Source organism: Alligator mississippiensis, chromosome 5, assembly GCF_030867095.1.
Source record: "Alligator mississippiensis isolate rAllMis1 chromosome 5, rAllMis1, whole genome shotgun sequence".
NCBI lineage: Eukaryota > Metazoa > Chordata > Crocodylia > Alligatoridae > Alligator > Alligator mississippiensis.
Window position 1 is genome coordinate 207,377,794 of NC_081828.1, and position 26,805 is coordinate 207,404,598.

General features: G+C 46.3%; 2 protein-coding genes and 1 long non-coding RNA gene across 7 annotated transcripts in view; 2 read left to right on the plus strand and 1 right to left on the minus strand.

Moving 5' to 3' along the window:
• PRKAG2 (protein kinase AMP-activated non-catalytic subunit gamma 2) overlaps nucleotides 1–4,579 on the plus strand; it is a 339,594-nt gene extending 335,015 nt beyond the window's left edge. For all 5 annotated transcript variants that reach the window (XM_019499071.2, XM_014608994.3, XM_014608997.3 and 2 more), the window contains 2 exons: nucleotides 548–641; nucleotides 2,964–4,579. In XM_019499071.2, coding sequence (XP_019354616.1) covers nucleotides 548–641; nucleotides 2,964–2,995 — 126 coding nt within the window. In that variant the 3' untranslated portion in view covers nucleotides 2,996–4,579. The remainder of the gene's footprint in view (nucleotides 1–547; nucleotides 642–2,963) is intronic.
• Nucleotides 4,580–5,723: 1,144 nt separating this feature from the next.
• LOC109286074 (uncharacterized) lies at nucleotides 5,724–21,704 on the minus strand. The gene is made up of 4 exons (XR_002093996.2): nucleotides 20,925–21,704; nucleotides 16,377–16,495; nucleotides 12,141–12,340; nucleotides 5,724–8,464 (listed from the first exon to the last, which is right to left on the minus strand). It is a non-coding gene; the product is annotated as an uncharacterized LOC109286074 (long non-coding RNA).
• Nucleotides 21,705–21,941: 237 nt separating this feature from the next.
• RHEB (Ras homolog, mTORC1 binding) overlaps nucleotides 21,942–26,805 on the plus strand; it is a 56,171-nt gene continuing 51,307 nt past the window's right edge. Inside the window, exon 1 of the mRNA XM_014609050.3 lies at nucleotides 21,942–22,087. Coding sequence (XP_014464536.1) covers nucleotides 22,036–22,087 — 52 coding nt within the window. The 5' untranslated portion in view covers nucleotides 21,942–22,035. The remainder of the gene's footprint in view (nucleotides 22,088–26,805) is intronic.

The following is a 26,805-nucleotide window of genomic DNA, read 5'->3' on the forward strand; positions in this document are numbered from 1 at the left end:
GGGACAGCGCACACCTCCAAATGCAACTTGATTTGAAGTCCCAGGTTGAGGTGGCAGATGTATGCTGATGAAAAGCATATGCTGCTGCTTTTTCCTCTCTCAGGCCCAGATCTTGTTTGTAGTTCTGAATAAATTTGATAAGAAGTTGTTAATCCCGTAAATACATAACCTACAGTAACATTAGATTCAGTTTCTTTCAGTGTAGAAGCGTGCAAAGTCTCACAAATGTTTAGATGTTGTTAAAATAATATTATTTCTGGGCTGGTATCACCCAAGCTTTCCTTCAGATATTCTGATTGTTGCCACGTCAGACGAACATTACAACTGGAGCTGCTTTAAGATAAACTTGTTTTCAGTTGCCTGGAAGGTAAAGGGCATTGATAACGTCAGTTAAGAACATGTCGACTTTGAGCAATTTCTTTCCTTTCCTAATTGTGGAAACTTGCTCACTTTACAGCCCGCCGTATTAGGATTCTGATTTCTTTGTTGCCACCGCTTGTTAATTGGGACAATTACTGTTTTATAATGTGCCGTTCCCTGCTTGTAGGTTCACCGTCTGGTGGTAGTGAACGAAGCAGATAGCATTGTGGGCATCATCTCCCTCTCGGACATTCTTCAGGCTTTGGTGCTCACACCAGCAGGTATTCGTGCTGCCTTCTGACACGTTCTGTACCCGTTTATATCCAGTAGCCTATCGAATGCTGTTCCTAGGCTGTTGGATTCAGTGTAAATGGTGGTCTCCAGATACTGATTATTATGGTGGTACTGTCTTGATTTAAGTAAAATAACTGCTTGATCATATTTCCTAGCGTATTTTCATTTTTTCACTTACCTCTTAAATACTGTATCAGGCATTCACCATTAGAGCCAAGCTGTGCTTACCGGGCTGCAAGCCAAACTGGCTATACAGGCTACTGCTCTTACGTCTTCTTTCCAGAGCTTTTGACCAGAGACTCCTCTGGCCATGGCGGTGCCATAGGGTTTGCTCTAGCCCGGTGGTGATGGTATAAAGAGCAGCGTACGCTTCATGCTCTTTAGTTCCTCTCAGCCTCCCACCTGAGATGCAGTTTTTACTGGCCACTGCTTGCAGACAGTGTTTCTTCTTCTCAGTGGTTGTACCCGTTTTTTCTTTTGACAGCTTTCCTTTAGTTTCTGTTTCTTACCTTTTACGTGATTTTGTTTTTCTGCCCTCTCCCCTACATGTTTGTTGAGTGAGGGACCGCCTCAGAGGCTTCAGGCTGGGGCAGTCTGTGGATCTACAGTGTCTGCCCTGCAGTTGTTGAGATTCAAGATGTGCCCCTTTGCGATGGAGCAGTGGCAGTCTCAGATGGGTGTTTGCAATGCCCAGAGCGAGGTGTGATCCTGGTGGCGGCAGCTTCTGCAGATCCTGCAGGTTCTGCCCTGGGAGCTGTTCTTTATTGCAGGGCAGTGACAGGCAGCTCCAACTCGCGTCACCAGCTGACGTGCGAGACCTCTTGGCCAGCTCGTAGTTCTGCTGACACCCAGCACATCTCTGAAACCTCCCAGTGGGGGCCCCCGCAGCTGGTAATGGGGTGTCCAGCTAGAACTAACGTAACATGACAGGGCCAATATAGTGGTTTGGTTCCATAACTCATGCTGGTGGCAGTTTTGCACTTCTCGTAGATCACCCAATACAAAGTGATTGTCAATTTGTACACATTTAGCAGGTCATGAAAGTAAAAGTTTTGGAGTCAAACATGCTGGATTTTCTTGGAGGAAAGAAGACAAAAACAAAAGTTGCTTGTACCTTGGGCTACATTAGAGCTGAATGCGTTCCTTCAACAAAAACATCTAACCGTAAATCTGACTAGCATCTTTCACTTGTGCCCGTGTTACTAAATTTAGTCTGAGGTTAGCCATTCTGTCTACCTCAGTCCAGCAGATGTAAGGAAATACAGCTTTTCTGAGGGATTTCTCCTCTACCAGAGAGACTGCTGGATGTGGGGAACAGGACCGGTTGTACTTAATATAGTGTACAGCCATGCACCATTCAGCCTCCCCTTGTGCCTTAGAGCTCTGGCCTCTAGAGTCGGGTGTCTGAGCTCCCTTTGAGTATAACTCCATCATTGCTTGGCTCACGCAGTTTGACTGGAAGAGAGGAGGAAGAGCTTGATGCCACAACTCGCCCACAGAGGTGGTGATGAAGGGGTTAGAGGAAATTTTGTACGCTGAACAGATCTTTCACCTCTGCACCATTTGTGCCTCTGGGATGGTAGGACGCCCCGTTAATCAGGATGTTCCTCTATACCAAAGGAACTGGTGAGCCCACCCAGTGCAATCTGGGTATGGTCCTCTGGCTCAGTCTCAAATACACCTTCAGGAGGATGCCTTAGTGCTGATGTTGGCTCAAGCAAATACACAACCAAAAAAACCTGCCAAGGACCTTTGGTGCAGTAACTTCCTAAAGGAGACTGAAAAATTATCACCAGTTGTTCGGTGACTGTCTGAGAGAGGCCACGGACAGACTATCATTTTAACATTCAATCATTTTAAAAAGAAAGGGGGGACTTGGTGCTTGGGAGCACACCTCAGTTATTCCAGCATAACTTACATCTGTCTGCCCCTTGTTGGGCATAAGCAGAGCTAAACCACTATCATTTTAAATCTGTTTCATTCATTAGCTCTGCTTACACCTGTACAAGAGGAGATGCACAAGACCTGTAGTAGAGACTAGCTCCGTAATCCTCAACCTGTCTGGCCTGTGGGCTGGATGTCTGGTGCGAGATCAGTCCAGAGGCCAGATCCTGCATGTAGGGTGGCAGGCAGGGTTGGTCCACCATGCTGGATCAAACCCTTTGCGCTAGCCAGTCAGTCCCTGGTAGGACATGCCGTATGTTCCAAAGCGAACGGTGCTTTTCAGTGATGTCCCACAGCTGCGACAGTGTCAGCAAGGAAACTGCATGTATTTGCATGGTCTGATTTATTTTTCTCTTTATTAACAGGTGCCAAACAAAAGGAGAGTGAAGCTGAATGACTGCTGTGAATGTACAGACCTTTGTAGGAGAACTTGAACAAAGTTTCTGGGTCAAGTTTGTCTCAAGAACACTGACTGCAATAGAAAAGAGCAGAATAGTGGAGAATGTGCATTGGGACTTAGTGATGGGTAATGAGTCTATTTCCCCACAGTGATGTCGCAAAAAAGCAGCATGACGAAAGCTTATATGTTAAAATGTAGGCTTGTATTTCAAAATGTCTTCAAAACATTTGCTGAAAGACTTCACATGATGTCCTTCATTAAAATGCACTGTATTTTGAAACTCTTTCATTTTGTATTTGACAGAAGTCACTGGTCAGCAATGGATATATGTGACATAAGGCAAGTGTATGGCATATTCATATCATAGTGCCTTATGTCAGAATACAGCAATATGTCATCACTGTTGCCCATCACTGTCCGAGGAAGTATTGTGCTTAAACAAGACACTGTATGTGAATGTGAAAGTCTTTGAAACCTAAAACCAAATCAGTTTCAGTTCTCATTAGATTTGTCATACAAGCTGTAATTTGAGTATCAGTACATTTCCTTAAAACTTTAATGACAGTTTTGTGTTAAATGTTGCATTCGGAACTGAGATGTAAAACGAGACTGATTTTTTGAGAACAGCTTTATTTATTTTTACTTTCTGGCAATTTTTTACACATCTTCGGTGGATAGCGAAAAACTTCACCATATCCATTAATAAACTGTTGATTGTTATACAAAACAGTGGCAAATCTTCTCATTATTTAAAACTTTGGAGCTGCAGATGCTGTGGCTTGTAGATCAGTCCACATTCCTGTAAGGTTTCCAGAAGCATGCCTTGACAGGTGTTCTGGATTGGCATACAGGTACCGTGGAGGAAATGAAGTGCCAGAGAACTATATATTTTCCTCTGTATTAAAATGTAAAATCATGTTTGTAAGACTATGGATAACATTTTTGTAAATGATGCTGATGTACACAGATGCAAGGAGCAGGGAAAGTTTTTTTGCTAATGTAAATGCACTGTAAAGCTTGGAGATGAGACTATAATTGTAGACTCTTGCAAATGGAAGAAATTAAACAACCCTACTGTATCCGTTTGTTCATAGCATTTCTTGAAAATGCCAGACCTCGCATGCACGTTTCCGTGTAGATACTCAGTTTGGTCATGTAAACTAGGAGCTTGAATCATTCTTTTCTCCCTCCTGTTCTGGCGGAACAAAACCAGTAAAAAAAATTTCAAAAGCATATTTCTTTCCCTGGAATATTAAATGACACTTTAAACTATTTATTAAAACCAAATGAATATTACATCTCATACATATGCTATGTATTGTACCAATTAGGTTACTGAAAGTGGATTGATCTGTCATTGTCTAGTTCCACACACACAAATGGGGGTGGCCAAGTAGTTTCGATTTAAATTGGGGTTTAAAAAAAATAAAATTTTTCTAATCCAAATCATGGTTTCTGCAAACCTGAAATGTGAGTCTAAAATATCATTGTTGGTTAGTAGCATCTCATGGACTCTGTTTTCTGTACAAAATCCAAACCTGTTCACTCAGTATGCTGACAAATAAATGTTTCTTTTTTAAATTTTTTCACTCCCCTTTTTATTTTATTGCCTCTGAAAAGCTCGAAAAGAATTTCCTCTCACAACTTTAGTTTCTGCTTATATAGATGTTGACTTTTTCCTATGCATTCCTGTACTACCTCTGGGGAGTTTGTTCCAGACCTTAGGCAGTCAACTCATAAAGAAATGTCTCCTAATGTCCAATCTGAAGCGATCTTCAATCAATTTGTGTCCATTGTTTCTTGTCTTCCCCTGGGGTGGGGAACAGATGCTCCCCCAGGCCCTGACACACGCCCCTTATATACTTATAGGCTGCCACCAAGTCCCCTCTAGGTCTTCCTTTCTCCAGGCTGAAGAGTCCTGAGTCTTTCAGCCTCTCCTCGTGTGACCTGTTCTCCAGACCTCTAATCACGTGCATGGCCCTCCTCTGGACTCTCTCTCAAGCTTCTCCACATCGTTCCTGAAGTGCGGTGCCCAGAACTGGATGCAGTACTCCAGCTGTGGTCTCACCAAGGCCAAGTAGAGCGGGGGATGACTTCCTTAGTCTTTCCTGAGATGCATCAGTAGGTACATGCCAGTGTTTGATTCGATCTGCCAGCTATGGCACCGCATTAGAGGCTCATGTTCATTCTGTGGTCAGTCACGACCCCGGGTCTCTTTCAGTTCTGGTGCTGACAAGTGTAGCGCTGCCGAGCCTGTAAGTGTGTTGTGGATTATTTCTCCCCAAATGGAGCGCTTTACATTTCTCTGTGTTAAACATCATCAGGTTTTTGATCCACCTGCCTTGCAAGCCTATCCAGGTCAGCCAGTTGGCCAAATGCCTCACCTCCATGGGTCAGATACCTGACACCCCTCCCTTGGAATTAATGATGTTGGCTACATGTCATCCAGTCTAAGGGGACGTGATCAGGACCTTTAAAAAAAGGAATTAACTGAATTATTTCAAAATGGTTAAAATTCAGCACTGCACTTGTTCAATGGTGAAACATCCACCGAATGAATGAGTTCAGGTGCTGATTCAGGAAAGCAGGTGGGTGCGTGTGTATCTGTCTGTGCAACTACTGCTTTACTAAGCTAGCCATGTGCTTATGTGCTCTGCTGCACTGCGATCTATGTTAAGAGGAATACACTCTCCTCCCCCCCCCCCCCCCCCCCCATGACCTTCCTATCAAAGCATTACAATCCTGTTACATAATCCTGGGAAAATATTGTCACAGAGAGCTGATGTGTGGAGATGGCTCAGCCTAGTTGGGAGGAGGTATCAAGTGCAGTTCCCCAAGGGTCTGTCCTAGATCTGGTATTACTTAATATCTTCATTAATGGATTTGGGCAACGGGATTGAGTGCACGCTTAGCAAATTTGTAGATGACACCAAGCTGGGTGGAGTTGCAAATGCTGGAGGGTATGGCTAGGATCCCAAATGACCTGGATGATGGAAAAATGGTCCAGTCAGTCAGATGAGATTCAGCAAGGACAGGTGCAAAGTCCTGTGATGGGGATGGAACAGTCACATGCCCAAATACAGAGTGGGGAATGACTGGCGAGGCTGCAGTGCTGCGGAGAAGGATCTGGGGTTATAGTGGAGCTGAACAGAAGCCAACAGTATTCTGGTTGGAAAAATAGGCCGATGGAGTTATATTAACAGGAGTGTTGCTTGCAAATCAAGAGAAGTGATTCTTTTGCTCTGTTCAACGCTGGCAAGGCCTCCCTTGGAGTACTGTGTCCAGTGTTGGGCCCCACACTTGAATAAAGGTGTTGGCACAGTAGACAGAGACCAGTGGAGATGGACAAAACAACAGAGGCCTGGCAGACATGATTTATGAGGAAAGGCTGCAAGAATTAGGATTGTTTAGCCTGGAGAAGAGAAGACTGAAGGGAGATTTGATGATTGTCTTCAACTATTGATGAAGATCAACTATTCTCTGTGGCCGTAGGGGAAAGACTAGGAGCAACGGGTTCAAACTGCAGCAGGGGAAATTTAGGTTGGAGATTAGGAGGAACTTCCTCATTACAAGGCTAGTGATCATTGGAACAGGCAGCCTAGAAAGGATGTGGAATCTCCATCCCTGGAAACGTTCGAGAGCAGGTTAGACACATGCTTGGCTGGGGTGGTTTAGTCAGGGATGATCCCACCTTGAACAGGGGCTGGACTACATGACCTCTTGAGCCCTAATATATGTTCTATAAATACTCCTAAAACAGCATTCTCTATTTTCAGAAACATGACACCCATCCTTGTTTGCTGTACACATGCACCACCTTTGTGCTTTTTTTGCTGTATTGTTAAATCTAAATCAGAACAATCACACACCTGTATAATAAAACTGGTAATAAGTTGCTGTTGCATCACAAAATTAAAGGCATGCAAATGTTCAGTTTGGGGGTGTTAACAAAATGAACAAGAATTTTAAAAGATTAAAAAAAGCCAAAATCAAAAAACGGAAAGTAGCTCAGTTTGTGAAATAAATACCTGTTAGACATAAAAATCCAGAGTCCCCCTTCAGTTCACAGTACTACCCACTTAATGTTCCCAACAGTATTCTTCAAACCAAAGCCTTTATAAACTCACCCAGAACTCTGACTCCCCTTTTAAACTTGCCCCTTCCTCCCACAACAGTCCATGCTAATAGCCTGACATTTCACATAGGTAAAATGAAGCAAAATGCTAATGCCCACCTGATGGGAGTAGCTGGAACTAGCAATTTAATTATGGTGATTCCTTGTGAGGAAAGTGGAGGGCAAGTGCTATGAAAGAGAATTAGTATCTTCTCCAACGTCCTTTGTCCTTGTGATGTTACATATAAGTTTATTCCCCTGCCCCTCACTTCTACAGAGCTCACCTGCACATCCCACCTGCACTTATTTGTCCGGCAACCAACGTTACCCTCTGATAGTGTGCTCTGATGGGAGGTCGAGCTGTGGAAGAGGAAGGAGCCTTCACCCAAAAGGACGAATATGAGTCATCATCTGGAAGTCTCCTGTCTCCAGCTGGCAAGGGGTTTTCCTTACATGTACAAATGTCACCGTCCCCCTCCTTGGGGCCTTGCCACTTGTGCGTTGCTTGTCTTTCTGATTTACCTATAGAGTTCATTTTAAAATGATCCCCGTAGACAAGTTGGGTGTAATTGCGGTTACCCAAACTTGCGGAGGTAGGATCAAGAATTAACAGTGGACCGTTTTCCAGAATTAGACTGGGCCATAGCCCATTTGTTTTGTTGCATCTGTAGTTCATCTGTAGCTTCACTATGTCCATGTAGATCCAGTGACCTCTGCACATTCCCAATCATAGGATCTGCCAGGTAGGGGTGCAGCTCTGACTGTTTCACAGCAGCACCATCAGCATCCTCACACACTCCCTTTTATCTCACACATTGGCCTCCAAGCCCCACAAAGAATATGAAGCAGCCCAAGGTGGCACTGCAGGTACAGTCCTCTACTTGTGCAGCACAAGGAAAAAAATCAAAAAATCCAAAGACATCAGATCCTAGTCGCAGATTCAAGAGAAACTCCCTAGGGGCTGCCTCCTCCGTTAGCAGAGCTAATCCTCTGGGGAGCACTTCTCACATCCTGTTCAAATGCATGCTCTGGGTGTGATGGCTCTCGTTAGCAGAACGAAGGCTCCAGGTCCCTCTTGGATCCCTCAAAGTCAGGTTGGGAAGCACTCTTGGGGCTAGTCCAAAGGTTAAGCCATGGGTACATCGTAAAGGTGAAGTGGCCACACCCCTACCACTGTGCACACCTGTTTCAGTGTTTACTTCAACACTGTGGTGCTGCCAATGGCTAAAATAGCGATTGTTACGCTGGTAACATCACTCAGAGCCGCAGTTAGACTCCAATCCCTGCTTCCCAAGGCAGAGTTGTAAGGGGAAGATGCATTAAGGATGCTTCCTGTTCCTGCGTTCACTTTCCTAGTAGAGGGAAAAAACCCAAAGATCATTATGTCTCCAGAAGACTTCAGGCATTGCTTGTGGGGAGGGCACATCTCCCCTTTCAACTCTCAGAATACCACAGCTGTCGCTTTGTCTTTCACTCATTGCCGCACATCTGAAATTGACTGAATTGGATCGTGAGAAGTTAAGGCGTCACCTCTGTCCTCACCACCTGAAAAGGAGGAATACCAGGGAAATCCTCCACTCAGGTCATGTTGCTCCAGAGCATGCCCTTAGACTTGTAGGTACTATGATATGGACCCTGATGCAGAATACTGGCTGGGCTGGTGGTGCCATTGCTCCTTGGCCAGGTGGCCTTGCTGGCCCTTACCTAGCTATGGAGACCCTAAACACATTTGTCCTTGCAGAAACCCACCAGTATGTTCATTGGCCTCATGCTCCCACATCAGCCTACCTCACTGGGACAGGACATTCTCAGAGGAAGAACCAATGGGGCCTATTAAATACTACAATGTTAATTTAGCACCTGATGGTTAGGTATGTCCTGAGAAAAATGTACAGATCCCTTGACTATCTCTCCCATCAGAAGCTGTCAAGAAGTCTGATGACATAATCTAGACAATGTACAGGCTGTATTGGAGACCTCTTGTCTGAAGTGTGACATACTGGAGCCTCCTCTAAATAGCAGGGGCACCCTCCCAGTTTTATAACAGTTATTACCAGTCATGTCTCAGGGCCTCCCAGCCCCTAGTCAGCCCATGTCAAAGGCTGTAGGCAAGTTTCTTCGCTGCCTGCACTCACTCTGCAACCAGCTCAGCAGAAATTAGGAGGACCAAAACAAAAAGCCCAAGTGAAATCCCCCCTCTAGCTCTTATCCACCAGCCTTTAGATGAAATCTGACATGTAGCAGACAAGGCAGTTCTCTGATATCCCAGTTGCACTATTTTTGTACTGTCTTACTGAGGCTGGACCCTGCTTCTATCGCACTGCCCTGGGCTGGAGATTTTGAGCATGTTCACTCACACAGAAAGTGATTTAATCTTAAATGGGGCATGGAAACCATTGAAGAAAAATGGGCTTCAGTGTCAGACTGTTTAGATACTGTGCTGTTCTGCTGCCCAATGAGGAACTGGTGTGTGACAGGCCAGGACTATGGTTGCATGTATTCATTTTACAGCAAATACTAAGAACCCAAAACAAATACAGAAATGGTACAAGCCACCTGCCTTGGAAGGAAATGGGTCTTTGATCATTTCTATTATTTCTTAGCCAAGAGCCAGCATCAAGGAAAAAAATTCTATTTTCCTTCAATCCTGCCTTTATACTGTGAGCAGAAGGAAAGTGCCTGATAAAAACACCTGCTGGCTGACACAGGGGAACGGAGATGTGTGTGCATTTTCCAGACCGCCCTCACCCCTGGGGGGGTTTATCCTCTGAAGGGCAGAGCGAGCAGCTCAATATAACGAACATGCAAAAGCAAATCTCTCTGAGCTGGGCTAAGGAAGCTTTTAAGAATTGTGTGTGTTAGATCCAGAATGGCCAGAATCGCTGCTGCGCCCTATCGGTGACCTCATATTTATTATCAGCAATAAGATAAAAATTAAAATCCTAGAAGGGGCCCCTTTTATTTTAGAGACAATGCTATACCAGCTGTCATGCAGTAACATCAGCTCAAGCCTGGGATCCTAGCATCAACTGTAAATGTCTGGAGCAACCTGCAGATACTCAGGTGGCAATAGCCACAGGCCCAGGTGACTAAGCAGCAGGAAAACAGGACCTTCTGATTTAGGGTGTCTGAAACACCATGGGGCAACCTGCACTGCGCTGCCCCCTCCCTCAGGAGGTTTTGTACTTAGGATTCTCGTACAATCAACACTCCGCTAATCTTCAGAGTGGGATAGGTGTATAAGAAATCAGATGCTGATGACTGAAATACTTTGATCTAACTGAAGTCACTGGGCTCAATCTGCAGGCAGCCAGGTGCCATTTACTGACCCGTGACATACAGGTCAGGCTGCATGACTGAATTATCCCCTCTGGCCTTAAATCCTCTAAAAATCCAAGGGCAATCAGATCTCAACTCCCTGCTCTTCTTTCTGCTTCTGCTGTGTCATGCTGCCAGGTCTGTTACACAAGCAATGTTGGAACCTCCTCCCTGTTCAGGTCACGGATGATAAAAACCACTGACGCTATATTTAATAACAGAAACTGAAAGGTTGGCTTTGGCAGCAGGGCCGCTGAGAGGACACGCCTGGCCATGCTAATGCAATTGGCAATAAATCTGTCACAGCCGGCCAGGCTCCTCATGCCTTGCTTTCACAGCAGGCACAGAACAAGGGAACTCAAGCTCCCCACCTTCTCCTGGTGCTCCCTATTCCCTGATTACAGCAGAATTCCCCTAAAGGTAGCCAGCAAACAAGCACAGCAGCTGCAGTTTAGCTTCAGAGTCAGGGCCTCCAGGGTAGGTGCAAGCACTGCCTTTATGAGTGAGGCACTGGGCCTGGGCCTCCCTCACGGACTCCAGTGCTACCAAAGCCCTGCTCCTGCATGGCCCCAGCTGCCCACAGGCAAACACAACAGTGGCCTCTCCTAATGAAGGGCTCCAGGAGGAGCAGCCTAGAGCACATGGCAGCAGCTGGGCTTTCAGGAATCTCGAGGGTACTTCTCCCCTCCGGGATTCCTGAAAGCCCAGCTGCTGCGGTTCTCACCCCCAGTACGGGTGCAGGGTCACTCACGGCACTACTAACCTGGGCATGTTATGATGGGCCTCTGCAGAGTCTGGGAAAGGAAATCCAGGCTCCCAGGTAATTCCCTTTCTGCTCCACCCCACCCAAAATATCTTAAAAGGTTAAGAGCCAAAAGCTAATCTACCCCTTCCCATGCAGGCAAGCAGAACTCTTCCCCCTAACAGTATTGTCCCACGTAATTAGTTGATTGTCCTTTGGCGCCCAGCTGCCCAAACATGAGCGGTGGCCCCTGATTTTTTCTATTTTCTGAACAAACTCAAACATCAACTGTCCGGAGCGGCGCAGCAGCACCAGCACCGGACTCCGAGTTTCACCGCCGGCCATCAGACCAAAGACAGCCCTCAGTTATGAAGCTGTAAAGCTGTAAAAAGGACATCAAATAGTCCCCCTAACAGTATGATGAGCAGGAGACCAAAGGCCCAGCCCCGTTTGTCTCAAGCATTCATCTCTCAGAATGAGCTGAGGGTTTAGCAATCCCAGCAGTGGTTCTTCTGTTGTATGCAAGAATAAAAAGCATTTTCCCACCAGCCCACCCAGTGGTTGGAGCGGAAGATCTCCAAGAATCTGTTTGGGAAATCAGCTGATAAGAAGCAACCTAGTTTGGACTGAGGATGGGATGAGGAAGAGAGAAAAGCGAGCACAGCATGAGTTTGAGTTTTATTTAACTGTTGCAGCAGTGCCCCAAAGCCCCAACACAGCTGCTCTTAGCCCTTGGAAAGCTCACGTGTTGCAGGAATGAGTGTGGCCTACCCAGGACAGAGGCTCATTTACTGTTTGAAGTGAGAATGTCCAACATCCCTACTGGCATGATAAATATGGAATAAAAGCCAGGGCGAATTTCAGTGATGGGTAACGCAAGCAAATGATCCAGTCACAGCCTGTGTGAAGTGTGTGTTTGCAGGATAAGGGCAGAGAAAGGGCAGCACGAGGGAAACTGTCACACATACCTGGCCAATAGCCTGCACGCCCAGGAGAGCAGGAACTCAGCCAGGCATTTCTCTGGCTCTGATGCCGTTCGCATGCATGTTTCTGGTTCCTTCAGATAGCAACTCATGCAGTTCCTCACTCTCCAAAGTAACCGGTTTACTTCAAAAGACTTTGTGAGTCTCCACTTCTCATGCTCCTATTAAGTGCTCTACAGAAGTAACTTCAAAGGGAATTATTACAAGGGAGTTAATTCATTCCTTATTTGCACATGACCAAAGTTGTGTGCAAGAAAAAGCAGACCCTGTTATATGCAAACTGTGCTATTCTCTCTGATGTTTGATTTGGCTCTTAATCAAAATGCGGTTTTGAAAGTCGTCACCTTGTATACGTGTATGTGATGTTGATGGCAATTTTGTCTGACTTCAGTGGGACCCATTATCGTGTCTCAGACTCTTCTAATTTAGAAACCTCAGCAGACAGGCACTGAGAAGTACAGGGCATTCCCTACTGAAGACCAGTGGGTGCTGTGCAGGCGCAGGGTTCCCCGACAAAGCTCAGGGCAGCACTGGGGCCTTGTTTGTGCTTTTCCTTCTGCTCCTGTTTAGTCCTGTTGATATTTGTGACGGTCTTTCCTATTAACAGTCAATCAGCCTAGCTCATATATCAGAGGGGCAGAGGTACCTTTAAAACTTTGGCCTCCCTGTCCTTTTAGTTTAAAAAATCAAGTGGTCTTTCTGTGTCCCCGCCACCTCAGAAAGTTTGGCAAAAACCAAGTCTGGCACCATTTTTAAATGGCTCCCTTTGCCATGAGGTTGGAATACAGGGAAGGGCTGAAAAAATATTTAAAAACAAACAAAGCAATCACCAGAGCAGAAATGTCTTATTTGTTGGCAAAACTTCTGAGAATAATTAAAACCTACAAATTGGAATTTACCTTAATTAGTGGAACTTGCCCGTTAGGAGGCTGAGATGAAAGGGATGTTCCCCTTTGAAATATGTAAAAAGTTAATCTAGAGAATGAGCTAGTTTATATACCCGATTCTTTATTTTTTATTTTTGAATCTCTTGAAAATCAGTGCAGGCCAATCACAAATTTGGGGGGTGAGCCCTAATACTTTGCTGTGACTGTTCTAAGTGAATAGAGGGAAATACCTTAAGTAACAAAAGTGCAGGGGGGGAAGGAGCCTACAATTTAATACAAATTTCTCAGTACTATACATCTGTTTGGCAAAGGGGTGTTGTAAAAAGCTGTGCATGCCAGCACCAGGCAGACTCTGCTGCATGGGAAGAGTAAAACAAATTCACCAGGAATTCAGAGAAGCAATTAAGCAAAGTGGTCAAGAGTTTCCCACTCTGTGCACAATTGATTTAGGCGTTTTCTTCTTTGTCACAGCTGGGCAAAATGTGCAAAAAAAGGAAGGTGACCACCTATCCCACCCTCCCAGGCCTGCATCACAGTGTGTTTTGGGTCTTTGTGCACATACCCACTCCCTGCGCAGGCTCAGTTTTTGGTACTCCTTGTGTGTTTCTGTTTTTGGTCACTTAGTATTTCCCACCTAAAGTAAATGCTTGATATTTATTTTGTGTTCAACAGCTGTCCTTAACCTCTACCTATAGGCTTATTTACAATAGAAATAGCGTCATCCCCTAAACCGGTATGAACAGACTAATACAATTACTCTGTCATCAAACAAAATAGAGTGTCTAAGCAAAAGAGACAGGCCTTGCAGGCTGAAAGCCCTGAAAGCTGACAAGCCATTATCCTGCACTCATCTCTGAGTTATCTGAGCATCAGACTTGGGCTGTGTCGAGCCCAGAGGAAATGTCAGAGTTCGGGGCTGTTAAATGAGAATTCATTGGCCCAGACCCTAGATGTACAAATCTGTCGGCCTAAGCGCCCTGGCAGTCACAACTGTCAGAGAAGTGCAAGGAGAGAGGCAGAAACCCAAGAGCTGCAGGGCAATAGTTATTAAAACCTGAACATGCCATTAGATCCAGGAGCGCATGTGGTGCCAGTGCAGTCTCTAAAGCAAACACTAAGGCTAGGGACAGACATTACACATAAACCGGTTTAAGTGATCAGAAACTGGTTTAAACCTGTACTAGAACAGATGTTCAGTGCATATAAACCAGTCTGAAAATGACTGAAAACTGTGAGATAAACCTGGCTGAATGTAGTATCACACTTAAACTGGTTTGACCCAAATCAGTTATGCAATGTCTGTCCCAGACCCCTTGCTGGTTTAAGATAAACCAGTCTCCCCCAGTATCCCGCATGCTCTCTGGTCTGGGCAGACTCTCTGCTCCACAGCAGGGCTGGCCCCTCCCCTCTGCTCCCTGGCTGGAGCTCTGGCAGAGACTGCAGGCACAGCAGGGTCTGCCTGGCTTTCCCTTGCCCCCCCTCCCGCTGCTTACTGGACAGCAGGGATCCTCCCATCTCCCACAGCACAGACCCCAGTCCCATGGACCCTAGGCATGTCGTATGCTAGCTAATGCTGAGGGGGGGTGTGTGTGTGTGTGTGTGTGTGTGTGTGTATGTGTCTGTCTGTCTGTCTCTCTCCAATTTCACTGGGACAGGCAGACAGAACGGTGTCTGCTTAGGGCTGTTTGGAGTTAATCAACAGGTCAGCTGGTAAGCTGTTTAAGAAGAGTTTGAACTAATGGAGAGAGGCTGTTGTTTTGCTGATGAGGTGATAAACGCTGTCATCAGCCCCCTGCTGACTTGCTCCCCTGTCAGTTTGCTGCAGACAGTATAAAAATGCAAGGAGGGCGATTGAAAAGCTCCGTATCATCAACAAATGCATGCACTCCACACACCCCCTTGCCTCAGAGTGCTAGCAGGGGGCTGGAGGCTGGTAACACTCCCACCCCTTGAGCAGCCACCAGGAAAAAGCCTGGGATGGTGTAGGCAGATCTCCCTAATCAGAGGTCCTGCCAGGGCCTGGCCATGCCCCCCTTAGCTCAGCTTTACGGAAGGGAAGGGAGGGCTGCTCTAGCATACCCTGGCTTCTAGCCTTAGCCACTGCAGGCATGTGCCTGGAATTCCTCAGTCCAGCGAGAATGTCTGTCCAGTTACAAACCAGTTCAGCCGAGCCAGGTTAGACTAACCTGTGAAGATTGAATCAATTCAGGCTCAGGCTTTTTGAATGTCTGTCCCTAGCCTAATAGGCCTCTACCCATCACCCCCAGCTCTGCCAGCTGTAACTTCTTAGATGCCAACAGCACCAACGGAGAAGCTGGAACACCCTCTTTGGCCAGACCAGTTAGAAGCACACTTCACCCTCTGAGTGGGTGGTGCACTAGGCATGCTCCCCCTGTGCTCTGGGAGTCCCAGGAGGCACTGTGGCTCTATGTGGGCCCATGTCTTAATGGCCCAGTATCATTTAGCAGAGGAAATGGCCCAATAGCCTTTTCCTCCCTCCAGTTACTCACCAAGTGACCCAAACTCTGGGTCGCACGGCCAGTTGCAGGACCAGGATGCCTGAAACACTGAGGTGAGGATTTTCCCATGTCCTGGGAATGGGAATTGGATTCTGGGCAGAGGAAGCAGGGAAGGGATCTGAAAATGCCCAGTGCCAGAGCTAGACCCACCTTCTTCCCTGGGAGGAGGATACAGGCAGTGAGTGGGAGTTATCAGGGAACAGCATACAGAAATGAGGAAGGGCCAGCAGGTGAGAGGGAGGTAGAAGGAAGCAAAAGATGTTACTAAAGGAACATGAGAGCCAAAGAGTTCCCTCAAACTAGAAGACCCTGGAAATGCAAGTAATTGCTGATCCTCATCCCAGAAGCTGAGTATGTCCAAGGGCTCCGGCCTGTCTTTATGACATAAAAAGTCTTTTTCTGAAGAAACCCATTAGCTCTAGGAAGGGAGAAACCAGACCAGTGCCTAGATACCTCAGGTCCACATATAAAGGGTTGGGGGATTTGGACATCATAGCTGTGACTGTCACATGTTGCAGCTGGGTTCTCCAAGCCCAGTAAGAGACGCACAGCAATTGGAATAGCAACACACCAGCTTCTTTGTTTCTACCACCCAGCAAATGACTACTAGTGGATGGCACAATGGGAAGAATTCCTCCCTGCAGGCTACAAAACGGCTGTGGACCTCACTCTGTTCTAGTACTGCAGCATTTTGGCCACCACAGCCCTTTGCATCTCTAATATGTCCCATGAGAAAGGGAAGAAATAAAGGATCCATAAAGAACCTGCATCTGTTCCTTTATGTACAGTAGCTAAGATGCTCCTGTGAAGCTGACCTCAGTACCACGATGAGGGGTACAGCCTCTCCATGCCATCTTGATCTCCACTATCAAAGACATCCTCTCATCCGTATAGTGGGACAGCACCTCTTCTACTGGCTGAGTATCCTCTGTACCTACAGAAGAGGAGACAGGCTCTATCCCATAATGAGAGAAAAACAAAGCAGTCAGACATAAATGCCAAGAAGAGGCGAGCACACTGTAACAGCAGCCAACTGCTGGCCAGGTCCTGTAGTTTAGCTCATCTCCTTTCCTTAAAATAGTATAATAGAACCTATGTCCTCAGATGAAATCAATTCCTGCTGAAGACCAACATACTCTGCTTTTTGCTGAAAGGCCCTACCCTAAAGTGAAACTTGTACAATCTGGAAGACAAAGACAGGAAGATGCACTGATAAATACAATTAATTAAGTCAGCAGTTTTCAACCTTTTTTCGTTTGCAGGCCCCTAAAAAAATTTGAATGGAGGTGTGGATCCCTTTGGAAATTTCAAATGGGGGTGTGAACCCCTTTGAAGTGTAAGTGTGGGTATTCACATCATAGTTATCTTTTATGGACCCCTTAGATATTATCTGTGGACACCTTGGGGTCTGCAGACCACAGGTTGAAAACCACTGCCTGAGGCGAATTCTGTTTTCTTTTCTCTATCTAATGTTGGCCCATTTTTTCATGGATAGTGAAAAAGGTACATAGGAATTTGGAAGGAAATGTGAGAAACAAACAAGAGTTAGTAACTTCCTCCAGGTAACTGTCAACATAGACAAACACAGTACTTTTATCTGAAAGGCAATTAATGACCAAAAAAACACTTCTTTTTCTCTTTTCTATGATTGTTTTACATTATGCATTAATTTGCACTTTATATACATTGATGTATAATTCACTGTTTTCCTGGGATAGACCACAGCACTCCCTGTAGTTTGTGGGGACAGGTAAATGATCTAAAAATATAACTGGTAAAACCACTGGTAACTCTAGAGAAAGTGTAGAACACTAACCTGCTTGGAAAACAATCAGGCATTCTGGGAGATAGTACTCTGTAACCTTAGGAAAACCAAGAGATTTTTCAGGAAAAGCACACTATTGCCTAGATAACCTGCCAATGTACTAACATTTCTGAAAACCAGGAGAGACAGAGTTCAGATATACCCCAATGCAAGCTTATCTGTGCTCTGGAGGTGGCAATAACTTCTGGAAGCCATGTGTTGAACATACTCCATCTGTATTGTCTGGGTTAAGCATATGAAAATGGATAGAGACATTAATTGAGACAGCTTGGCAGAGATGAGACCTGGGGATGATGGCTGAACCCCACTTCCTGCCTTCCTTACCAGATGTGTAGTCCAAGGAAAAAGGTGCATGTATAACTCGAGGAAACCAGCATGTCTTATTTCAGTGCTGACCTGTGTAGTCTATGTCAGTAGGGGTCTAGGCAAAACTTCTTGCCATGGGGAACGTGTCCTCCCCCTAGGGGAGGACAAGAAATAATGGGCACAAGCTGATTGAAGATCGCTGCAGGCTAGACATAGGGAAAAACTTCTTTACAAGTTGAGTGCCAAGGGTTTGGAACAGGCTCCCCCCAGAGGTGGTAGAGTCACATACCCTGGTGATCTTCAAAAAGTGTCTTGATGCCCATCTTGCTGGGATCATCTTATCCTAGCAGTCTTTCCTGCCCAAGTGCAGGAGGCTGGACCCAATGATCTGTAAGATCCCTTCCAGCCCCTAACAACTACGAAACTATGGAATTGTCATCGGTTGCCACGTCTACACATGCACTTAACTGCAGAGTAGACTAATTAGTTGCAGAGTAAAGTGTCACTGTCTACACATGTCATATTATTAGTTCACAGTAAACTAATTACTGCCACTGTAAGATAATATTGTTGGGGATAGTACTATCTTATGGCAAGGTAATTAACTGCAATTAAACACACATATAAATGCTGACTGCAGGAGTAAATTGCACCTGGTTAACCCAGTCAGCACGGAGCCAGACTCCTGCCTGCTACCTAGCCACATGGCCCTGCACTTGCAGTAACTTCATGCCATTCCACCGCCACCACATAGAGCCTGGGACTGCCCCTGCCCCCGCACCTCGTGCCCCTAGCCCTGGCATAAATTGCTCCGCCCTGGCTCAAGTTGCTGCTGTCCCAGGTATGCATGTAGACACTGCACCTGTGAGTAGTTTACTCTGGCTCAAACTGCTCTGGAGTTTATTGCTTTTAATTAATTGCACATGTAGATGCACCCAGGGAGGAGGGAATTGGAGTGGTATGACATTCTAATAAACAATGGATAGGTAAAAATATAGTGTTGGATGAATCTAAGTTGGAATAAGCACATTATAAGCATCATAGCAAAACAAGCCTTGAGGAGAATTTTATCCTTTTACAATAAGATGGGCAGAAGGGTAGTACTAGTAGTACTGAAGGTCTATAGTTCTATAATAGAGACTACTTTATTGTATGGAGTATGTGAAATATGTGAATGTGTTGAATGTGCACATGAGAATCTAAACTTATTTTTGTTGAATCTGTTGATGGCAATTAACGTATAGCTTTACCTTATGTTCACAATATAGTCTGTGCTTGCCAGCCTGGCAGCACTTACCCACAATTGTGGTTGGAGTAATTTTATTTCTGAATGCCCTTGGATGAATGCAACAAGCAGAAGTATGTGGTACTGACTCCATGATTCATTCAAAGAGAGAAAAAAAGCTCTAATTACTTTTTAACGCAGCTTTTAGCTCTTATCAAATTCTACAGTTGGTGTAAGGTGGGAATTAGGGTTCACACACTCTGTCAGGACTGCTTAATCTGAGCACCTTAGTTCAATTAAGAACTGTAGGTTATTGGATGAAAATTATAGTTTTCATGCTTATCAGATACTATAAGAAGTATATTTTAAAACCTTTTCCAAAAAGTCCACATTTGGATGGTTAAATAATATTTATAATCTCCTTCAGACAAATGGCCTGGGAAATCAATGTACTGGCAGTCACTGACCTATATTTCTACTCTATTTAAAGTAAGACATACATTTAGGATTTAATGATGCCAGTATGCAGACAGATGTCCAGACAGTGAGATTTTTCTCAAACTTCCCCCTTTTTTTAGATTAATAAAGTGCTCTTTCAGTCCAGAAATCTATCTGTCTGTAGTACAAAACTACATACAATGAGAAGCCATTATTAAGCTGCAATTTACTCAAATGATAGCTGTAACTATCGTGGGCAGCTGGTGCTGGACACTATATTCTGATAGGATATGTTCCTGTGGGAAGAATGGAATAGATGGTCTAAATCCCTAGCTGTAGCTTTGATTTGTTTTCACAAGATAAGAGGAAAATGGATCTTCCCATTAGTGGAAAATGTTAAATATTGGGCTAAAGAAGAGAAAACAATTTGGCTTCTATCTCACAATTTAGAACCTGTCCTATACTTGGTAGGCATATTTGTATTACTAAACCAAAGAATAAGGGCCAAAATAAAAAACCGGTAGAATTCCCATTTTACTTTACTATTGTACATTGTTTCATTTTATCTTTTTTTTTTTTCTGTATCATCATGTTGTGTGTTAATTTTATTCAGAATGGTAGGTGTAATCTTATTGTATGCCTTTAACAAAAACATACATTTATATGATGTTATTATACATATTTCATTGTCCATTTTCTTGTGCTGTTTTAGCAAAAGCTGTAAATAAACTACTACTAGTCATGCTGGATGGAACCTGTTCATGGGTCTAGAAGGATTGTGAAATACAGTAGGCGTGGTGTACGTGGAGCGTATGGTAGCTGTAGGTAGCCGACCTAAAACAGGTGTTGGCTCAGACTCAGCCCTGCAGCAGTCTGTTTCCTATTCCCTGAGTGATCTGCACTAAATGCAGATGCTGTTTGAGACTGCGTGTTATGGGCACTTGGGGCATCATTTTGAAAGGGGAGGTTAAAGCTGTGGTGTGTAGTTTTCAGATGGAAGCCAAACTCCATTCTGGGTTTCCGGGAGGCAACACCAGTCTGCATTTACAAAGGATTTTGTTTGTTTTTCCCCAGTTAATTTCCTATTTTAAAGAGAAAAATACAAAATGTTATTTGTGGGAGACAGCATTAACGTAGGCCATCAGAATTACCGCGCAGGTTGGTGGCTGCTTCAGCTAAACCCCTCCGTTTTGCACTTCCTAGCGTCCGACATGAATTGTACTGATGTCGGCCACCGTTCTCACGTATCCGTGTTACCGAACAGCCTCGCCTAGTCCCTACGAACGTCTCTACGTATGCTAGGCAAGCTCTCGGGCACCTGTCTCAGAAACACGACCCCTCGCTGAGCTGAGGCGGGCAGCAGAGAGAGGCCCACGGAGCGTTGTCTCAGCCTCTGCTGGAGAAGGGCAAGGATTTTGCAAGGCGGTCTCCCCTACGGGGCCAGCCGTGCACTTGGGACGATGTCAGAAGAGAGGCGGCAAGTTCACAGCCATGCCCACGCGTTGGCTGGAGCTGCTGTATTGCTGCCATCAGAGTCCTGCCAGCATGGGAGCGTTTCCCTCCCCTTACCTGGGTAGCCACGAACGACTCAGGCCTCTCGAGACTGGGGGGGTGCCATGGCGGCGAGCAGGGATCGCCCGCAGACACCGGCGTCCGCGTTGGCAGTGGGGGAGGCAAGCGGTGATGGCTCGAAGCCGGTGGCGGTCCCCTACGCGTCACCTATGTGGGGAGCAGTTGCGCATCTTAACCCCAATTAATAAATAGGGATTTATTATTTATTCTCTCACGCTAGGGGCCAGGACATGTCGTTAAAACTAACAAAACGAACTCCTTTTCCACACAGCACGTCGTGTGTGGAAACCAAGTTCAGTCCGGTGTAAAAATGGACTGGACAGATTCTCGGAGGGAACCTTGATCTCGGTGTTGTTACTATCAGCCCCTCAAGCCAAGAAGCCCACAGGGCAATTCAAAACTTTAAATAAAAGTACGATTTTTAAAAAATTATAAAAAAAAAAGTAGCAGTAACACGCAGCGTGTGTGAGGGCCCCGCCATACGCGGGGGGAGGGGGACTCCGCACGTGCGCGGCTTGAACTGCGCCATGCTCGTAACGTGCCTCAGCGCGTGCGAAACGGGGCGGGTCGCCACCGCGCCAACCGTCACAACCGCCCCAGCGCGCGCATGCGCAGCTCCACCAATCCCCTCCCCTAGAGCCACGCCTCCCCGGTTTTGAACCGACCCAATGGTGGGAGCGGCCCCGCCTTCTCCCCCCCTCGCTCCTTCGCCCACCAATCCGCAGCGGGGGCTTCCTGCAGTCACGCAGCGGGCGGCCCAATGGGCGTCGAGGGGGGTGGGGCGCAGGTGAAGCTGGGAATGACGCAGCGACTTTTCCGCGCGGCGCCTGCGGCCGGCTTTGAACGGCGGATCTCCCCCCTCCCCCCCTTTCCCTTCCCCTCCCCCCGCCCCCGGCCCGGCTCGGCTCGGCTCGGGTCGTGACGCAGCGCGCGCGGGGGGGGGGGGTCACGTGACAGCGCCGCTGCCAGGCGCGCTCGCTCGGCCCCGCCGCCCGCTGCATGTGTGAGGCGGCCGCCGCCGCCGCCGCCGGGGCCCCGCGCGCTCCCGCCGCTCCGCGCAGCCGCCGCCCGTGAGGCGGGTCCGGGTCGGGGGCCGGGCGGGGACAAGATGCCGCCGTCCAAGTCCCGCAAGATCGCCATCCTGGGCTACCGCAGCGTGGGTGAGACGGGCCGGGGGTTTCCTGCGGGGGAGGAGGAGGGGCAGGGTCACATCCAGCCCAGCTCGCCCCAGCCCCGCCGGCCTCCTTCTCCTCCTCCTCCTCCTGCTGCTGCCGCCAAATGTCCACGCGTGCCCCGAGAGAGGCACGGCTCCTCCCCGGCCCCCAGCGGGGCATCGGCCTCTCCCTGCGCGTAGCCGGGGTCCTCCCGGGGCAGGGGCGCTGGCAGGCCCCAGCCCCCCCCGCCACGCAGCCCTGAGGCGGGTTCGCCTGTACCCTTCGCCTCCTCGCACCTCGCGTTTTATTTTACCTTCTGGAAACGTCGCACCCAAGGGGGCCGAAATTTCCTTGTTGGCCCCGGGAAGAAGGTGGGATGCCCTTGAGCAGCCGGTGGGCAGAGGTCAGCAGTGGCATCGAAGCGCGAGGAATCGCACTGTATAGGAAACCCCATAATGCCGTTCATCAAATCGAATGCGAAAATCTAGATCTCTTGATTCGGAAACGATCCCTTTTATTAGGCCGAAAAAAGCGGTTTGAGGTTTTCTCGGCTCGTGCCGGGCGGGGGAGGGCCAGGGGGCAGGGAGGTTGTCCGTGAAGAGTGGAAAGATTGGGGAGATGAGGGGGTCAGGAGTTGTCTAAATTTCCCCCCATATCTCCTGACACAAGTAGAGGGCATCCACTGACGTGAAATAGGATAAAAAGGTGAAACCAAAGGAAATTATCTTTCTCACAGCGTGGAACTAGACTGTGAAACCGCTTTCTACCTGAGATCGATCTTCGCCAGGCTGCAAGGATTGCGAATTCATAAGTGTAAGAGTATCCTGAGTTTTTTAACTTGGCGTTGGGGGCTTGCGCTGTCAAGCTGGTCTCGCCACTAGGGATTAGGAAGGCAGCCCGCTTTGGCAGGCGGCGAGGAATTATTCCATATCTGCCTCAAGGAAGGTAACATGGGCTCTTCCCAGCAGTGTTTGGTAGTGGACTTGATGGATATTGGATCAGATTCATCCCGGTAATTTCTTTGTTTCTATGACTTGTTCTATTGACTAAACTTCCAGTTGATGGATGTCCTTCTCAGGACCTTTAGTTGTTTCAGTGGATGCCGTTGTCTTCATTTAAAGGCCCTGCATGCTAAAAAGTGAGTTATGAGGTTTGTCTTTGATTACAGATGGGGGTTTTTTTAATGCTATAGGCATACATCACTTACCCTCCTACATGGTTGAGCATCCCAACCATTTGAGCAATTAGTACTGATGGGTTGGGTCTCAACTCTGTTCTCTGCATTTCTGTGCGCTGTTGGATCTGGCTTTCCTCCCAAGAAACTTAGCTGTCAGTGCCCTGGATCATGAGCATGAATAAGAGCGGACAGACAACCTCAGTGAGGATAGCAGGCACTCTTTTCGTTTGTTTCCCTCCATCTTTATCTGGCTTGAGAATTATCCATTGGCTCTCAGAAGAGCAAATTGAGGCAACTAATTATTGAAGATAGAGTAGCCCATATTTTCTAAGATCCCCACAGCATTGCTGAATCAGAAGACAAAATAGAGCCAAGTTGAGCCTTTTCTGAGTATGCCCATGGGGCAAGGGGCAGACAGAACAATTGCCCCAAACTAAGTTAGCCTAGAAGGGTATAGATCTAGTGTACCAATCGTGGCAAGCTACGCCTTAAACCAAAACGTGGAGATATTTTGGTTTGACTTAACTAACATCAAAGTTGAAGTGGTCTAACTCTACTTTGTAGATAAAGCTGCTCGTTCTCCATAGATGTAAACAGGTGAATTAGAAACCAAGCATGTTCCCCCAAATGAGTCAGTTCTTCCCGGTGGAAAGAACCCAATTTCTTCATATTGTAATGGTCCAAATGATCCTGCTAACTGCACCTTGCCTTCATTTTTTTTGAGCAGGTAAAGAATCTTTGTCTCCTATGCAGTAATAGCACACAATGTTTGAATCTGTTAATCAAGTTTGGAAGTAAAATGTTTGAAAATGGTTACTTCTACTATGTGAAATGACTGAATTTGAGTTCTGGATGCACTTCTCTGAGCCTCTGAGGATGACAGCCAGTTTATTGAAAAGTAGCAGGCATTGATCTGAAAATGTTTGTTCTAGGGATTATCTGATATGGACATATTTAAGTTTCTCATTGACAGAACAGTCATTTCAATGTGTTCACTTGGTGCAGCCTTGCAAGGTTGCTGTTCACGGTTTCCTATAATGCTCTGTTGAGCCACTATATTTGGGGGCATCCTTTGGATTGAACTTTTAAAAGTTGTGAGCGGACAAATAGCTTGAGGTATGAACAGGAGTCCTGCTATCCTAGAAACTGGAACTTTGCTTTGGATCAGCAATCTGAAATACCCTTTCTGGGTTTGTAGTTCTGAGAGGGAATCTAATTAAATTGCAGTGACCTATATTTGTGTGTGTGGGAAAGGGTGAGTGTGGGGGGAGAAATGGGTTGTTTTGTGTTGTTTCCATGCTACATTCTTTTGTGTAACTTTAAGGCTTTGCACTATGCAGTATTTTTGGCTGAAGAAGTCCAGCCTCTGCAGTCTTATTGGATCCACAAGTCTAGGAACAGACAGGCAGTCATGACCAAGATGCGGAAAACCTGCATTGTAAGAAATTGGTTAGACTGCAGTGGTCTAGCACTGTTGTACTACTAGTAGGAGCTTGCATGCCGTATAGGCTTGGTAGAGCTAACCAAAAGCCTCCACATAAAATACTGGTTATGGGCAAAAGTAGTGCTACAGTTCCTCTCCTATCCTTGTAGTAGGCACAGCAATATGACTGTTCCCTGGTGAACTGCAGTGGTCGTGACTGAACATGCTGAGAAATCCAACCGTTCCTTTTGAAGATGCCTGCATTGTTTAGTACTACAAATAGTATTACAGCTTTGCTTTTACGTTCTTTCTGAAAGATAGCACTTTGGTTAGCCTGGACTCCCATAACAGCATGACTAGGTATCCTTCAGTACTAAAGTGAAATGAATTGGTTGTTTTTATTTCATATTAAGTTGCCAATGTGGCTGTCCCTGGGTGGGGAAAAACAAACCTATTGATGTTGTGGCTTGACTGCACAATGGGTGCTGCCTGTAGCACATCCATGGATGACTGGTGCTGCCTTAGTCACGGGGGGCATGTGCCCCCCCCCCCCCTCCGACCAGTCCTGCCAACCGGGGGGGAGGGGTTTGCTGCCCAGGGGGGTTCCCCTGCAGGAGATCGCGCTGTCCAGAGAGGCGTGGGAGTGTCCCCTGCAGCCTATGCTGCAGTTGCTTCCAGGAGTGGCTGCCCATCACCTAAGTGGTGAGCACGCACCCCCTACGCATCGCCACTGAGCACATCAGAGCAATTTTGCAGGAACAGCTGAGAATCTGAAACTGGTATTTGGTGTTCATGATTTCTCCTGTGTTTTATACATATAGAAAATCTGCTAAGAATCAAACACATTTGAGGCCTGACTTGAACTTTCTTTACAGTGGACCTACACCCATCCAGCTGGAGTTCAGAGGTGTTGCTGGAATGCAAAATGGCTGCAGCCAACAGGAAACTGAAATGAGACTCAAATGTCACTTTTAATTGAGACTCTTGATTTTGATGGGCTTTACCGCTTGGTGGTAAAACTTGCTGCATTGTACTTGTTAGCAGTAGCTGGGAGCACTAGAGGCAGCATGTTCAGCTGTAAGATCAAACCACAGTGAGGTTATTTAAGGACACTGTGCCAGGATTAACTCTTGCTTTGCCTGCTTCTATTTCACAGTCACAACGCTTAAAGACTTTTTGCTTGAAGTTTTCTTTGTCTTGCAGTTGTGCTCACTCAGCCAAGAAATAAAATCTATGAAGGGAAAAGACCTTTTGATTTAAAATGTAGATCCTGCTATTGCTGTCTTCATAAAGATGAGCATCTCTGTTTTTAGATAGTGTGCGGATCTTGCAGATACAGGCTCTGTAAACGTTTCTGTGAAATTCAGTGACGTGGAAGCAACTAGTAACCTCTAGCTACTCCAATGCAGCTAGTTAATTGAATTTGGAATAGTTAGAAGAGCAAATAAAGACTCCATGCTGTAATGCTTCAGAGCAATTCCCTGCAGCATTCCTTGCAGGTGACATACAAGAATCTATTTTAAACATTGTTTGATAATTTAGCAAGTGCCCTACTTAGTTCTCTGGCTAGGGAGTGGCTGATCCTGATGATATAATTGGATCTGGGCATATGATGGTAGACAACTTTGCAGTGATAGTTAGTGGTTAGTGTTAGTGGTGGGTGGTTCAGAAGTTGGGTGACTTGTCATACAATTGGTTTTTAAACTTCCATCCCTAGCTATGGCTGGAAGGGCTTCTCTGTTCAATGACTAATTGCTATGCCCCTTCCTGTGAAAGCATTCGGTTAGGCACAGGTGTGGAGCAGAGAAACTTGCCTGGAGCATGGCGGTAGATCAGGTGTTTGTTACTTAAGAGCATGTTTTTACATGTATGTCCACTTTTTTTTTTAAATTTGTTCTGTGCCATATAGTAAAAGAGCATGTGTAACTGATGGCTCCCATCCATGCAGCATGAGTTTGGGGAATGTTGTATTGTTAGCTGGAGCCAGAGATTTGGGGGCGGGGGGGAGGACTTGTTACAGTTGTGCAGAATTTTTAACTTTCATGCAGTGTAGAAATCGGGGCTGTCCAACTTCTAAGTAGCTGGAGCTGCATGCCCTGTACTAGCAGGGGTTGCCCCAGTGGG